This window comes from Mercenaria mercenaria, chromosome 16 (genome assembly GCF_021730395.1).
Source record: "Mercenaria mercenaria strain notata chromosome 16, MADL_Memer_1, whole genome shotgun sequence".
In the NCBI taxonomy this organism is placed as follows: Eukaryota; Metazoa; Mollusca; class Bivalvia; order Venerida; family Veneridae; genus Mercenaria; species Mercenaria mercenaria.
The window spans coordinates 51,954,357-51,971,091 of NC_069376.1; the positions used below are offsets into that span (position 1 = coordinate 51,954,357).

The 16,735-nt window shown below is 34.5% G+C and overlaps 1 protein-coding gene across 1 annotated transcript in view; it reads left to right on the top strand.

The window, feature by feature from the left end:
* Positions 1-63: 63 nt before the first annotated feature.
* Positions 64-16,735, top strand: part of LOC123540402 (NPC intracellular cholesterol transporter 1-like) — a 48,906-nt gene continuing 32,234 nt past the window's right edge. Inside the window, exons 1-3 of the mRNA XM_053527072.1 lie at positions 64-316; positions 13,829-14,033; positions 15,541-16,059. Coding sequence (XP_053383047.1) covers positions 260-316; positions 13,829-14,033; positions 15,541-16,059 — 781 coding nt within the window. The 5' untranslated portion in view covers positions 64-259. The remainder of the gene's footprint in view (positions 317-13,828; positions 14,034-15,540; positions 16,060-16,735) is intronic.

Consider the following 16,735-nt stretch of genomic DNA (forward strand, 5'->3'; position numbering starts at 1 on the left):
ATTATTTTCGTTTTCGTCCTTTATATTTACCTTTCTTACTCAACCAATATCGTACGATTAATCAGTGTCATACGCATGTTTTTTGTAACAACATCTCATAATCGTTCGAGTGACATAGAAGTGTCAAAAACAGTGGACTCTGTGTTCTCAATCTCAGCTGACTCACTGATCTTTGTTACGTTTAATAAGTACTTAAATACAACACTTGAACTGTTATAACTTTAAAGTTTTTAATGTCATTCGATTCATATGCTGAAGCATGACCAACATGGATTATTTATTTTTATTCGTCTTACTCGTTTCATCTGAAAGTTTGGTAAGTCCTGCAGATTTTGTCATAGAACATTAAAGTGAGCAAATATCATCATAAGAAGTCATAAAATACTTGCTCCAATAAATAAGATCATTAATATTCATGTAGTTGTTGTTGTTTCAACATTGGCATTATACTCTGCTTATTAACTTCCTGTGCTGTATTGACTAATTCCACAGGCTGGTAACATTGCCCGATCGGGCTTACGACATAAAAAGTAATATTTCTTGAAAACTAATGAAGTTATTTTTTTCAAACTTGGTCCATTTATTAAGCATAACAAATTATACAAATTAGAATAAAAATAACTTGGTTGCCTTCAGTTTTGGTAGAATTATTTCCCCTTTTCAGATTTTTATGATGCATAATCTTTGAAGTCCAAAAAAATATGTTTTAATGCTAAGTTTAAAACAAAAAAAGGGTTCAATGGCTTTCTAATGCTCTAAATTATTGCGCTAGTACATGAATGTTTACATTTTACTCTGCTTTCACTTACAACATCATAGAGAAATGTTAGTTTTAAAAAAAATGCTCATACATCTGCACTAGAAACGAAGTATTAACCCTAAATATATAGAATAAAGGTATTGGCGCACAAGTTTGGAGCAATAGAAAGCCATTGAACCTTTTCTGTTTTAAACATTGCATTAAAACATAACTATTTTGGACTTCAAAAATTATGCATCATAAAAATCTGAAAAAGAGAGTAATTCTAACAAAACTGAAGGCAACAAAGTTACTTCTATTTTCATAAGCATCCTATGTTATGCTTAGTAAATGGACCAAGTTTGAAAGAAATATCTTTATTATTTTTCAAGAAATATCACTTTATATGTCTTAAGCCCGATCGGGCAATGTTACCAGCCTGTTCCAGTCATTGTGCGCCGCGGTACTCTTCTGTACTTAAAACACTTGTACTCACAGTTCATTAAAAACAATTGTGTGGTGTGGATCGTGTATAATCACCTACTGAAATTTCCCCGTGTCTCTTATGTAGTCTAGGACTGCTGTAGTTATTACTGATCGCACACTTTTGCTCACTTCCCGGTCCCCTAGCAATAAACTTTGATCTGTGACGCCTATGTTGTTTTCAGATCTGAGAGAGTCTTCAATAACTTTCTCCATAATCTTTCTTTGCGAGTCATAATGCGTACAGTGGTACAGGTAGTGATCAATGTCTTCTCTGCATTTACAGTTATCACACTCTTCTGATATCTTCTCATCAAATTTAGCCAAGTGAGCATTCAGCCTGCAGTGACCACTGATCAACCTATTAAAAGTAGTGAATGTCTGTCTGTCCACATCTGATGTACAATTCCTCATTCCTACTCTTTCAAAGAGGTCACTTGTTCTGATGGTATCTAAATCCATATCATGCTGTCTCTGCTATTTCTCTTTAGCTCTTTCCTTCATGTTGTTAACTGCCTTATTCTTGTCAATAAGCCCACCAATTTCTTCCTCCAACACCTTTGTATCTATAACTGCTTCTTTTGCCATTTTGTCAGCCAATTCATTCCCCTTTATACCCATATGTCCAGGAATCAAGTGTGCAATGAGCTCATAACCTCTCTCTCTAATTTTTGAAGTTATTTCCCTTAATATACTAAGTGTAAGAGTAACTTGCATGTTGGAATAACTGAACCAAAAACTGATGTAAGCTGCTTGACAGTCTGTGAATATATGGATTGGCTTTCTTTCCAATGTATTTACATTCTGGATAAAATCAAGTGCTAACTGCAAGCCCATCAGCTCTCCATGAAAGTTATTGCTGGCCTTACTAATAGGCAGAGCTCCAGATAAGCTTTTGGTGCAATTGGGTATTTACCCATCACTTTTTGTCTGAATTGGGTATTGGAAATTTGAATTGGGTAAAAATAATATCATTACCCAGCCTTTTCAGAAGTAATTGGGTATTTGCTAAAACCAATTGGGTATTTTACCAATCTCGCACTAACAAATTGAGTATTTTTTTGCTTACAGTATACATGGTATATATCATTAAACAGGACTGACTAAGTATTTTAATGGCACCCTTCAATGTTTAATACAAAAATGTATTTATAATTGTAATGAATGTTTCATACTGTTGTTTTCTAAAATTCTTTTTCACTTTTAATGCAGTCTGAGATCAGTTCATCCACAATATCCCGAACGATGTGGTCACCGCAATATGCATTCTCCCAAAAGATGTCATCCAGTATTGGTGACACTACATCGTCACAAACAGATAACTGTCATTGTTGAACAGCAAAATATCCCACTAATTTGTTTGTTTGTGCTGCAACAATGTTTTTTCCTGCAACCTCTTTACATTTTATCGGCGTTATATTGTTTACAAAGCGTCCAAATTACACCGATCAGCCGACTGAATGGTACTGTTATTTTTCAGATAAATTGCAACCTGTTCTGCAGTAACGTATAACCAGTCAGTCAAATCTAGCGTTAAAGTCTCGTACCCGTTCTAGTTATAAGGAAAATGCGATACGCAAGCTATTTTTTACGAATTGGGTATTAGGAATTTTAATTGCGTTTCAGTACGCACACTGTATGAAATCAGTTGGGTTTTCTACAATTTTAATTGCGTAAATACGCAAATACGCAGCTTATCTGGAGCTCTGTAATAGGTTTTTTCAACATAATTGGATCACAGTTTGGTCCATCAAAGAAAATGACTGCCCCTGCACCTGTTCGTCCTGGATTTCCCATTGCTGATCCATCTGTAAATACAAGTGTGTCTCCTTTATAGGTGTTCAACAGTTCCTTAATGTTCTTCTCCTGTGTTTCCTTGGTATTCTTCAGTTCTTCTAAATTGAGTTTTCCAGGTGTTCTGCATAAGCCAATAAGGTCTCTTGTAATTATTTGAATTCCTTTTCAATATTTTCTAAATAAAAATTTGTTCTGGACTCACTAAATCTGGACATTAAAAGCTGAAAGGTTGTATGTAATTTTCCAGCTACTCTAGTATTTCCTAAAAAATGTGTAAAGTCATCATACAGTGGATCATTTTCATGTTTCCCAGCTATGCGTACCACTTCTTGTGCCTGTCTCAATCTTAAATGAATATCTGGGAGCATTTAAGAACACTTTTACCACTGCAGTTTTTCTTACAATATACCCCACGTTTTGACATTTTCAAATGAATACAGTATAATGAGTATAGTATAAAACCAACCCCTCACCTTTTGCTCGGGCTGGGGTCCGACAAAGAAACACTTTTTAAGGCTTTTTTTTTCATTTTTACATGTTTTCTGTTTTGATTTGACACTAATAAGGTTAACAATACAATTATAAAACTGCATGTCTGGTGACAGGTCACAGCTAAAATGGACTCACTGTCAAAAAATAATTAATTGCTAAGATAATTACCATAATCGGTCAAATAATTGGGGGGCCGGGCCTGGCACGGCCCCCCCCCCCCTGGCCCCCCAGTTCCTACGGCCCTGAGTCACATGCTTGCTTAAATTAAAATATCCTTGATAGTTTTTTATTAAGAGTAAATTTTGCAGATTCACAAATTTCAGAACAAATCTTTTAGATGATGAAATAAAACAAAGCTTAAAATATGTTCATTTACTGTAAGAGCAGATTGTCAGTACAAGTCAGTATAAGTTATATCAGAAAAAAGGTTAGTAATCAATAAATTATTAAAGTTGGTACTTTGACTATCACTTCAGAGAGATTTTCTATGCAAGAAGTTTTTATAATTTTTAAGAGTTGCCCTCCTATCTCAAAAAGTATTTGACCTAGAGTTAGGGCTGTCATCGATAGAAACGATATCGATGTATCAACGATATTTTTTTGTCGATCGATTATCGATTCCCATTTTCAAAAATCGATATTTTACAGAGAGAAAAAACTACCAAATAAGCACTCAGACCCTAAAAAACAACTAAAGTTCACAAAGTTGTAAATTTGGATAAATGCAAAAAAGGAGTGAAGGCAAAATAAAAATGAAAGATGTTATTAATTTTTATGTATTTCTTTTATTTCATAAATACAAATACAACACAATCAAACAGAAATATGGAAAGTAGGCAATAAAACTTAAAATAGCATTTACAGGAAGGTATATAGTAAGCATATGAACAAATAGGTCGTTAATCTAACTTAATAACCAATATATCGATGTATCGTCGATATTTGTCTTCTGATATATCGGTATCGTCGATACGCCTAAGACCCAATCAATGACAGCCCTACCTAGAGTCATCCAAAAAAGGTAAAAGGTAACTTGGGTTGATTTCCCGGAAGCACAGAGCACCCCAAACACAGCAATAGAGCCATGCTTTGCAAAGCTGTTTTGGAAAAATATTGTAGGTGGGTTGCTTCAAAAATCCAACAACAAGTACATTATAAATATATGCAAAATACAGAAAAATGGGGTGGTAAGGGGTAGATAAAAGGGTCAGATGTTGGGGGATGGTGGAGCAAGGATGAATATTCGTTCCTTAAAGTTTAGAAGAAATATTCCTACGTCGCAGACACGCACATAAAAAAGACAAATACACACACACACACACACACACACACACACACACACACACACACACACACACACACACACACACACACACACACACACACACACACACACACACACACACACACACACACACACACACACACACACACACACACACACACACACACACACACACACACACACACACACACACACACAACTAACATAGACAGATAAACAGACAGAAAAGTAAGAAAAAACAACACAAGATTGTTTTTTAGCATGTGAAGTTGTGCTCCTGGTGTTTTACTTGGGATTTCACACAGCCACTGCTAGACCAAAGTTATGGCCCTTCAAACCAATTCAAAAATATGCATATAGTGATAGTGTCCTATGCACACACATATAGGTTTTACTTTGAGTCACCCCCTCATGGCAACTGAGGGGTCTTGCTTCCCCATTAAAAAGATGGACAGTCAGTAATGCAATTTCAAGATGTATGCAAGAAATTGTTTTAATTTAATTGTCCTGAAAAAGTTTTTAGCTCGACTATTCACATGATTCAGAGAATAAGTAGAGCTATTGGACACACCAGTGCATCAGCTTATATGTTAGCATCCTGATTTGGTTACATTGTAAGTTTTTATATGTACTACTAAGCTGGTATCTCAGTAATCACATGTGGGAATGGATTGACACTTCACACGCTTATCCACTGTGAGAAACGAACTTACATTGCACAGGTTCCATAACTCTATTTTGCTTTTACTACAAAATTATCCCCCTTTTTAGATTTTTATTTCATTCAATTGACAAGGCGGCTGTTGAATAATCGAGCATTGCTGTCCTCCAACAGCTCTTGTTTGTCTCCGGAAGTGTTAAGAAAATGAACATAAGGGGATTCTGATGCCTCGACCTGCATGTATTGGTTTCCTAATATAATAAATAGACTAGGAAGTAATTATTAAGTGCAAGATTTCTTCATTAAATTACACAAATTTGCAGTGTTAACTACATTTTTGTAGATACTGTAGAATATAAGTTAATTTGTTTTTACATGTTTTTTTACCAAACAATTAGACCTTGACTCGTGTACAGTCGGACGCAATGAATACTCTTAGTGGTAAAAACTTTTTTCTTTCTCAATATAATGTCATAAATTTCTCCTTAAGACCACATAGGTCAATGTACAGTTATTATAACAGAACAACAGGAAACTGTTTGCAATAATATATGTTGAAAACAATGGGTTACTGGCTTATGGAACAATAATTAGATTTATAAGATATTTCACTTTCCCAATTGTTGATCATGTGGTAAAATCATATGATGTTAAACATACTTCAATTAGGGCTGTTTCTTTTTTTTGTCCGCTGATCTTCTAGCCCCTACCCCAAATCTGTAGAGGGAATCATAATCAAGTTTAACCCTTACCCTGCTAAATTTCTATAATGAACTTGTCCATCTTTCAGTTTGGACAGTACCATTAACTGTTAAAAGGGGCGCTTACCAAAAAGATACTGACTGAATGGCGAACAGTGCAGATCATGATCAGACTGCATGGATGTGCAAGCTGATCATGATCTACACTGGTCGCAAAGACAGAATCAATCGTGTCAAGCATGATAAGGGTTAAGACACTTCTAATTATTTAATTAAGTACACCATTTTTGCCAGTGAGATAATCAGGTCCCCTGAATGGAAATAACTATTTTTGTCCACCCTATTTCTAATGAAAGAGTCCCAGAAATTAAAAAAATGACTTTTCATATATACAACATTCTGCAGGATGAATTATTTAGTTTGGTTTCTGCCTAATTAAGTGTATATAGAGCAGAATCTGTTAATAGTACAATTATGTAAAAAAGGAACAGCAAACATTCCAATTTTATAGGAAAGGTTATTTTTTAAAAATGAATAAAAAAATTGAACTTAATTAATGGATCGGTTACTTTTATATCGTATGATATGTGTTTATCGTATGATTTTACTTTCGACGCACATTTAACGGCATGAGGTGATTTTGCAGTGGGTTCACAATAATACATGTAGCTCTAATGTCTGTTGTTGCATGTTAAGGAACTTCATGTGAGGTGATCTGGTTATAGGTTCACAATTTATAACATGTATCGTAAGATATAGATAAGTGTGTATCTTATCGCGTCAATATTGTTATGATCATTCATGAAGTTGATTTTGAAGTTAAGGGATGACACTCATGCTAATCAGGGTTCATATTTGGTTAACTTGTTTAAATAGCTTTATCTTTCACCCCTTTCAGCTATTGTTTAACTTTTAATTTTCTAAAAGGACAAAGTGAGTGACATTGTTCTACGCTGTTTTATATGATAAAAAATGTTTACATTACTTTGACTGAACATTAATTGATGTGTATATATTTTTGAAGAAGATTTATTAGTTTTTAAGTTAAACTTTTAATACTTATGATGTATCTAATTAAAGAATAAAAGGGCATTTTTAGCTCATCTGATTTTTTGAAAAAAAATGATGAGTTATTGTCATCACTTGAGCGGTTGTCGGCGTCGGCGTCTGCGTCGGCGTTGCCTGGTTAAGTTTTATGTTTAGGTCAGCTTTTCTCCTAAACTATCAAAGCTATTGCTTTGAAACTTGGAATACTTGTTCACCATCATAAGCTGACCCTGTATAGCAAGAAACATAACTCCATCTTGATTTTTGCAAGATTTATGGCCCCTTTTGTACTTAGAAAATATCAGATTTCTTGGTTAAGTTTTATGTTTAGGTCAACTTTTCTCCTAAACTATCAAAGCTATTGCTTTGAAACTTGGAATACTTGTTCACCATCATAAGCAGACCCTGTACATCAAGAAACATAATTCCATCTTGCTTTTTGCAAGAATTATTGCCCCTTTTGGACTTAGAAAATCAGTTTTCTTGGTTAAGTTTTATGTTTAGGTCAGCTTTTCTCCTAAACTGTCAAAGCTATTGCTTTAAAACTTGCAACACTTGTTCACCATCATAAGTTGACCCTGTACAGCAAGAAACATAACTCCCTCCTGCTTTTTGCAAGATTTATGGCCCCTTTTGGACTTAGAAAATATCAGATTTCTTGGTTAAGTTTTATGTTTAGGTCAACTTTTTCTCTTAAACTATCAAAGCTATTGCTTTGAAACTTGCAACACTTGTTCACCATCATAAGCTGACCCTGTACAGCAAGCAACATAACTCCATCCTGCTTTTTGCAATAATTATTGCCCCTTTTGGACTTAGAAAATCATTTTCTTGCTTGAGTATTATGTTTAAGTCCACTTTTCTCATAAACTATCAAACCTATTGCTTTAAAATTTGCAACAGTTTTTCACCATCATATGTGGACACTGAACATCAAGAAACATAACTCTATCCTGCTTTTTGCAAGAATGATGCCCCTTTTTAGACTTAGAAAATCATGGGTAGGACAATATTTCTATTACACAAAAAAAAATCAGATGAGCGTCAGCACCCGCAAGGCGGTGCTCTTGTTTTTTTTACAAGTGATACATTATTAAAGAAAGTTTGCTGACGTCTCTGCTATGAATTGTAACATTATTTGAAATTCAGATTTGTTTTGAAGTGACTAGACTGACCGACAAAATTGTTAGTTTGAATAGATAAGTAAAAGGTGACCGAGTTCTCTTGCATGGGGAAAAGCAAGCGCAGAGATTCCTTAAATGTCAGTTGGTTTTGCTTATTTTCGAAGGTCAGAAATTGATTACGGCAATGTTTATTTATTTATTGCTATGAACATAATTGAAAATACAGATAAGAAATTTCTGTCTTGCACAAAGGTGTTAATAAATTGCAGGTATTGAAAAGATAGTGGGGAAAAAACTGTAAAATAGCCATATTAATCTTTGATAACATATTTTTGGAAACTAATGTACTTACAGATCAATCTAGTCAAACTAATTTGAGGTGATCCTAGGAAATGTAAAGTTGAAATATATGTGTTTCCATAATTACCGGTATTAATCTGTCAATCAGTGAGTAACTGAGTTTCAAGGCCCTCTAAAGTTTCAAGGCCCTCTAAATGGTCAGAGACCACCAATTCAAAAAAGTACAGGGTACTTACTGAGAATGAGGTAAGTGTATACCTGGGAATAAGGTAGCATCTGTGCGTTCTGATTGGTCAGTCATGTAAACAATCCCAAGAAGTGATTATTTTTTTCAAAATGGAATATTTTTACTGCATTTACAGTATTTCATTATACATTTTGACAAAATTTGCTACATTTTATGTGTATTGAAAAAAAGTGTCATCAAATGAATTTCTCCCGCCATGACAACGATGTAAACAGGGGGTCATCTCATTCACACGAAAATTACTTAAATAAAGTATCACTATTCATATGTTTTTCGTCCGATATTTTGGTGGAACTAAGATAGTTCTTGAAAGAAATGTGATTGGATATACATGTTTCGATGTATGGAAGGCCGTACACGCCATAATGTTATAATGGAAGTCTATGGGAAAACAGTTGGTGTTCTCTACCCAAATGACTATAAAAATATAGCAATAATTTTCTGATATCTGAAAAAAATCTTTTTTTTTTGTTGTGGTACCATCTGGAGGTGGGAAATCAAGTAAATTTTGTTAGCTCAAGGTAGTAGTATTTTGGTATCATTAAGTGCTGTACAAAAGATAACCTTATAGGAAGAAATATATTTACATTGGATCATTTAAATTTTGTTTGCTTTGAATTTGTTTTAGTCAGAAATAACCGTTTTAAATGCGCATAAAGCCATTATCTGTTTCATAACGTCACTTTGATACATAAATTTCATAAGCCCATGCATTGCTACCATGATGATGTTTTATTTATATATTGAACTAAGTTAACTATAAAAACAGTTTTCTGTTTATCATGCTTCACCTAACTTTCAAACTTCCTGCTTTTGACATTTTTTTGTTGTTGCAACATTGTTTATGTTTTAATATGTATTTTAAGACAGTTTCTTTAAATCTTGGCAGTTTTCCTTGCACGTGTAATGATATTTGTTCAAAAGTCCCTGGGGCAGAATACTAGACTTAATACTTAAGATCAGTCAGAGGCACAAATGATAATACTCCTACCCTGCATTTACCTGTTTGCCTGTATAACAATGAAGTAACTGTATGGTTAAAAACTTAGTGATAATGTCATTTCATTGTAATGTTAAATTTCATGGTAAACAGTAGTTTTTTCATATTTTTATATAATTATGATGTGTGATATGGTACAAATAACATTACACTACATCTTAATTTCAGATCTGAATTTATTGTATTAAACTTAACAGGGATTAAGCTGGGCTTAGATTTTAGAGAGAAGTCACTTCTCCCTTAGCTAAGGTTAAGTTAAAGCATGTATTTGATTTTTTTGCATCGAGATATGTCGCAATAATACAGGTATAATTGGGGATTAAATATTGATCTTTGACAAAAATAATAGGTAGGACTATCTGCAAGAGCGGCTATGTGGAAATTAAATAAGAAGTTTCAGAAAATCTTACACAACATGCTTCAAAATGATCAAATCAAGACTTAAGTGAAGTGTTACATATGAGCAACCAACGTTAGTATTTACTTGTTTCTCATAATTTGAAATTTTAGGTACCATCTCTGATAGATAGTACTGTATACGTACAGGTTGTATTTTCACAGCACTGACCTGTTCAAGAGGGTCCAAAGCATACAGTAGCAATCTTGAAGTCATAAAAGTTTGCCCTCCTCCTTTACTTAGGCTGTCCTTTAAGGCTCGGTGTTGTTGATATTTCATGTCTATTGGAATTTTTTAGTTTAATTCATTAGCTCGACTATACAAAGTATAAGGAGAGCTATCCTACTCGCCCCGGCGTCGGCGTCGGCGTCTTTCCGCGTCCCCATCTTGGTTAAAGTTTGGGTGCACTTTCTCTTTTTTCAACTTATCTCTGTAATTACTTGATGGATTTGATTCAAACTTGAAATACTTATTCCTCATCATCATCCACATCATCTGACATAAGGGCCATAACTCTGGCACCAATATTTCATGAATTATTCCCCCTTTTTACTTAGAATTTCAGGTGAAAGTTTTGGTGCACTTTCACTCTACCTCTGTTATTACTGAATGGATTTGATTCAAACTTAAAATAGTTGTTCAGCATCATCACCCACATCATATGACACAAGATGCATAACTCTGGCACAATTTTTCATGAATTATTCCCCTTTTTACTTAGAATTTCAGGTTAAAGTTTAATGCACTTTCACTCTATCTCTGTTATTACTGAATGGATCTGATTCAAACTTAAACAATTGTTCAACATCATTACCCTTATCATATGACACATGATGCATAACTCTGGGACCAGTTTTTCATGAATTATTTCCCCTTTTTACTTAGAATTTTAGGTTAAAGTTTTGATGCACTTTCACTCTGTCTCTGTTATTACTGAATGGATTTGATTCAAACTTAAAATAGTTGTTCAACATCATCACCCACACCATATGACGCAAGGTGCATAACTCTGGCACCTTTTTTCATTAATTATTCCCCCTTTTTACTTAGAATTTTAGGTTAAAGTTTTGATGCACTTTCACTCTGTCTCTGTTATTACCAAATGGATTTGATTCAAACTTAAAATAGTTGTTCAACATCACCACCCACACTATATGACACAAGCTGCATAACTCTGGCACCAATATTTAATGAATTATGCCCCTTTTTGCTTAGGATATACTTATATAGTGTTTTGATACATTTTATCTTTACCTCTCTTATTACTTTAAGTTGATATTTTTGACATAGACTCAGGCTATTGTGCAATATCTTCATCCACAATTGGAGTCATTATACACTCCAGTGACAGCTCTAGTTTCCTCAGATGTGCCCAGTCTCACTATCCAGCATCGAAATAGTCGAGCGCGCTGTCTCCTGTGACAGCTCTTGTTTTTGTTTTATAGTAGACTTCAGCTGTAGATTTCCGATTTGATGGGACATGAGGTGTTGCACATTTCATTTAACTGTCCTGAACAGGCTCAATCCAATGGATTCTGTCAATACATTTGTTGTGCTTGGTTGGGTTTTATCTTCTTGAAATATTATTACAATGTTGTTGTGAATCCACCTTTTGAAAGTATTTATATTGATAGTGCTCATTTTATGTTTCCACAGTTGTAGCACAGGAGCTCGAGGTCAGGAACGCAGATTTTTTGGCCTTGTCCAATCTTATATATTGAAGGAGCTTACAGCCTTTACGAATATGATACAAAGTTTCAATAATTTCAACTTTTAAAAACTTTGGATCATATTCGAAAAGGCCGTGAACTGCGTCAATACAGGGCGTAAGCTGCGTCAGTATGTAAAGGCTGGACAAGGCCGAAAAATCTGCGCTCCTGACCTCAAGCTCCTGTGAGTTGTAGTTGAGTGGGATGTATGTATTAGGTAAGCAGCATATTAGTAAATTTATCACTCGGACGGGTCAAGATCTCATAGCTAAATGGTATTTCATACATGGTGTGCAATCTATATACTTATCAAATTATTAAGGCCTTGTGATTTGTCGCCTGATCTATCACAGGTCAGGGTTCAGGTGTGGAGGAATTGAACCTTAAACTCTTTATATAAATTGTTTTCATTCTTACATGCTCATTGAAATATTGCTGGACTTCATTTATCCTGGAAGTAGTAATGAACCGGACGTCATGCAGCCCTTTTACGTAATAATGCACTCTTACCCGTCTGTGCTTTAAATGTTGTTTATCACAAAATATAAATAGCTTGACCTTCTACTTTGTTTAACTGGCAATCTAATCAGGCCATGTAAGAATGTTTAATATTTCACTGCCATTTTTATTTCATGATTTATCTGTCAGAAGCTTTATTTATTCTGTTGTGATATTGCAGTTCTTATTTTTTTTAAGCTTTTATCATAGGACTATTATAAGCATGGACAAGTAGTGGTTGATATCCCCACCTACCAAACCACCCACATACCACTGATAATCAAATCATCATAGATTGTACACCTATTTAAATTGATAAATTACACAGCACACTGATGTATAGGTTAGACCCTTTCTTCAAACTCTTCATGTTTTTTACTGAATCACAGTGGAGAAATTAACATAAACAATCAGATGGAATTTTCCAATTGTCAGTTTGGGTCCCCTACCTTTAGTTTATAGTCTGTTTGAAGTAGATTTATGTGACAGCCTCTCTTGAAAAATGCTGTCCTGATCCCAGGAGTAGGGTTTAAACTCACAATGTTTTGGTGATAAATTTGTACCAAATGAGACATTCATACATCATGTCTCTTTATAGCTCTTTTTCCTGTTGTGACTTGGTAATGACTGGTTTTGTTTCAGGTTACCTAAAGCACAAAGCGCTTGGGTTGAGCAGTTGTGGTTATTCACTGTCCGTCATATTTTGTCTATGTCTATTCATTCTCACTTTACTTCAAACCAGATCTCCTCTGACACTTTGGTGAAAATTGATGAAACCTGGCTTTGATATTCCTTGAATAGTCTTTTACCATAATTTTTCAAAGAATTCCATGCGAGTTCTGGTTGCCGTGGCTACAAAAAAGAAAAACTTAGAAATCTTCCTCTTAAGCATGTTAAGAACCACAAGGCCCAGATCTTACATATTTGATATGTTGCTATGTTTAGTACTTCTCCACCAAATTTGTTCAGATCATGCCCTTCGGTTAGGTTCACTTGTTTTACATTATTGACTTAAATAGGAAAAACTTATGCAATTTTCTTGTCTAAAACCTCAAGCCCTTGAGCTTAGATATTTGGACTTAATCAGTTTGTGTAATAGTCCTTTACAAAGTTTGTTGAGTCATGACTCTGGTGTTAAAATTGTCCCACCCAGGGGGTCACTTCTTTTTATAGACTTTTTTAGGAAAAACTTGTCTTAGCAGCAAAACCCAGAACATAGACGTTTGGTATGTTGCATCTGATCTAGTGGTTCCCTACCAAGTTATGCCCCTTGGGTCAAAATGATTTTTTTGATTTTTTCAAAATTTTGGCGCTTACAGATAATTAATGCGAATTTCTTTCATTTTAGGCTTTCCTGGTAGAATCAGATCCTGTGACCACTGCGGAAACTTTAACGGATACAGGACACTGTGTTTGGTATGGAGAATGTGGACAGGGGTATAATCAGGGCAAACTGAACTGTCCTGCAAATAGTACAACTAGGACTCCACCAAAACTGACAGATCCGAATGGACTACGAATACTGAAATCTTACTGCCCTAACCTGTATCATGGTGAGACAAAAATTTTCAAACGTTATAATCCAAGAATATTGTCAAAATCATCTCATCACACTTATCTCTCAAAAAGCTGTGAGCACATGGCTTTGTTTTCTGTCTTTTAAAGGAACAGCTTTTGAATAAAAAGGTCAAATGTCATACAATTCATGTTTAATACGTATTAACCATTATTTGGAAGACAGTTTAAATGAACTGCTGCTTTACAAAGAATACCAAGAGAAAGATTTGTGATTTGTTGAGCAATCTTTGTTTTATTTGGCAGAAATAATTACCTTAAGTGAAAATATTGCCACAGAACATTGGTCCCTATCTCAAAGGTCAATGTCACAATAAGGGGTCAAAGGTTTTGTCTTGACCAAATGTTTTCATATTCTACACATGAGATGACCACACAGAACAAGTTTAATACCTCTTGGCTTACATTTTGTCAAAATTATACCTTTTTCATTTAGAAATTTTGATGAAAGGTTTTTAATTTAATTGAACACCTTCAGACTATTCATAAATCTTTGACATCATGAAATTACCTTCCTGATCTAAGCTCCATATTTCCTACTTAGAGTTTACAAAGTTTAAATGATGTCCCTTTTTCAAGTTTCAAGCAAGAAAATTTTCTAAAACTTTTATTATTTTATATGTAAAGCTATTATTAAGTAGAGTTGCAGTCATTAGACCATTTTTTATTGGCAAAAATGTTGCAAAAAACGTGGTTGTGTTGGCAACAGAGAGTCTTAAAATATTGTCTGTTTTCAAATTGCATATCAGTACAACTGTTCAACTGTCAAGAATAAATCTCTAACAAGTACTGGTAGGGGATGCTTAGTGTTAGGCAATAGTCTGTTTCAAATGATAATAATCATATGCTCCAGGGGGCATTTATTCTTGGGGTTAAAGGCACTTGCCTCCAGATTGTATGACAACATAAAAGAGGGTAAATTTTCAGGTATCAGGAAATTAATGCTATATTTCTTAAGAAAGTTTTAAAACTTAATTTAATAATTACTGACAGACTATATGTTTTGGAAACACATGAGATTTAGTTGTTTTTATTAATTTTTACATTGAAAATTGAAAAGCGTTTGTTACTCTTTACTCAGGGTAAACTGCCTTAATTATAAATACCGTATCTATAATTAACAGCCACAGATAATTAAAAATATTATTCTGTGGTGTGTTGGTAAAAACAGTGGGAGAGTTTTTATTGCTGTGGTGGCCCTGAGGTTTTTTTTTCTGAATCGGGCATCTTTTTTTCTTGATTTGCCATTTTTAAGATAGTTTAGAAACAAAAACTCATATTCTTATGTTCATAATATACTTATTATATAACATAATATAACATAATATAATATAATTCAAACTTCAATTCTAAAGGAAGATCATTTTAGCCAAAATCTGGACATCAATGCCTTTAAGTTTAACAGTCGTAGTTGATGTATTAGTTAATTTTTTATCGATACTAGCTGATAATTTCCAGTCATAGAAAATAGTTGTTTATTTTCAGGTGATGATAATACTTACACTTGTTGTTCTGGAGATCAACTACGTTCATTTGAGGGTAACCTTGCCCTTCCTGAACAGTTGTTATCTAGATGTCCCGCATGCTTCTTCAATTTCCTTAACTCAATCTGTCAGACAACCTGTTCTCCGCAACAGAGCAGATTTATGCGAGAGGACCCAAAGTCTCGAAAACCTGACCCATCGAGTGCTGGAATTGGTGGCATAGATGTAGTAATCACCGATAAATACATGCAGGATTTGTTTGATTCTTGTAAGGAAGTTCAGATGCCAAGCACAAATGATAAAGCATTGTCAGTGTTTTGCGGGCGTCTGGCATCACAGTGCACTCCCCTGGTCTGGTTAAACTATATGGGAAATACAGGAAATGGACGGGCACCTTTCTCTATAAATTATATTGCAAGCAATACACCGTGGCATGCACCAGATGGACAGATACTGCATCCTTTCAATAAAACCAACAAGAAATGTAACGAGACAGTTACAGGTAGCAGTAGCAAAATCGGTAAGTCATCCGGTCTGTTAACATTAACCTTTACCCTGCTAAATTTCTAAAGTATACCAGTCCATCATTCAATTTGGGCAGTACCACTTATTATTCAAAGGGGGGTTCATTGAAAATTTACTGACTGAATAGCGAACAGTGCAGACTATGATCAGCCTGCAAGGATGTGCGGGCCCATTATGGTCTACACTGGTCGCAAAGGCAGAATCACTTGTCGCTAGCAGGCTAAAGGTTAATGTTAGTCATAAAGACAGTGTTTGTGTCATGTTTATCTGAAGTTATATACATATACAATGAATTTTTTTGCTATATAAAAAGTGAGTAGCATAAAAAAAAATTCAAACTTTAGATGGTGCTAAGTCTTTGAAAATCTCAGTGTTGAAACTTACATTTATAATGAATAAAATTAACTTTTAAATTAACCGTTATCATGCTGGACACAACTGAATCTGTCTTTGCGACCAGTGTAGATCATGATCAGCCTGTATATATGTGCAGTCTGATCTGACTGATCAGAATCTGTACTGTTTGACATTCAGTCAATATCTTTTTGGTAAGCACCCCTTTTAACAGTTAATGGTACTGTCCAAATTGAAAAATGGACATTCAAGTTCATTCTAGAAATATAGAAGGGTAAGGGTTAAAGGCTTCCTGCTTTCTTTAAAAATGACAGAAT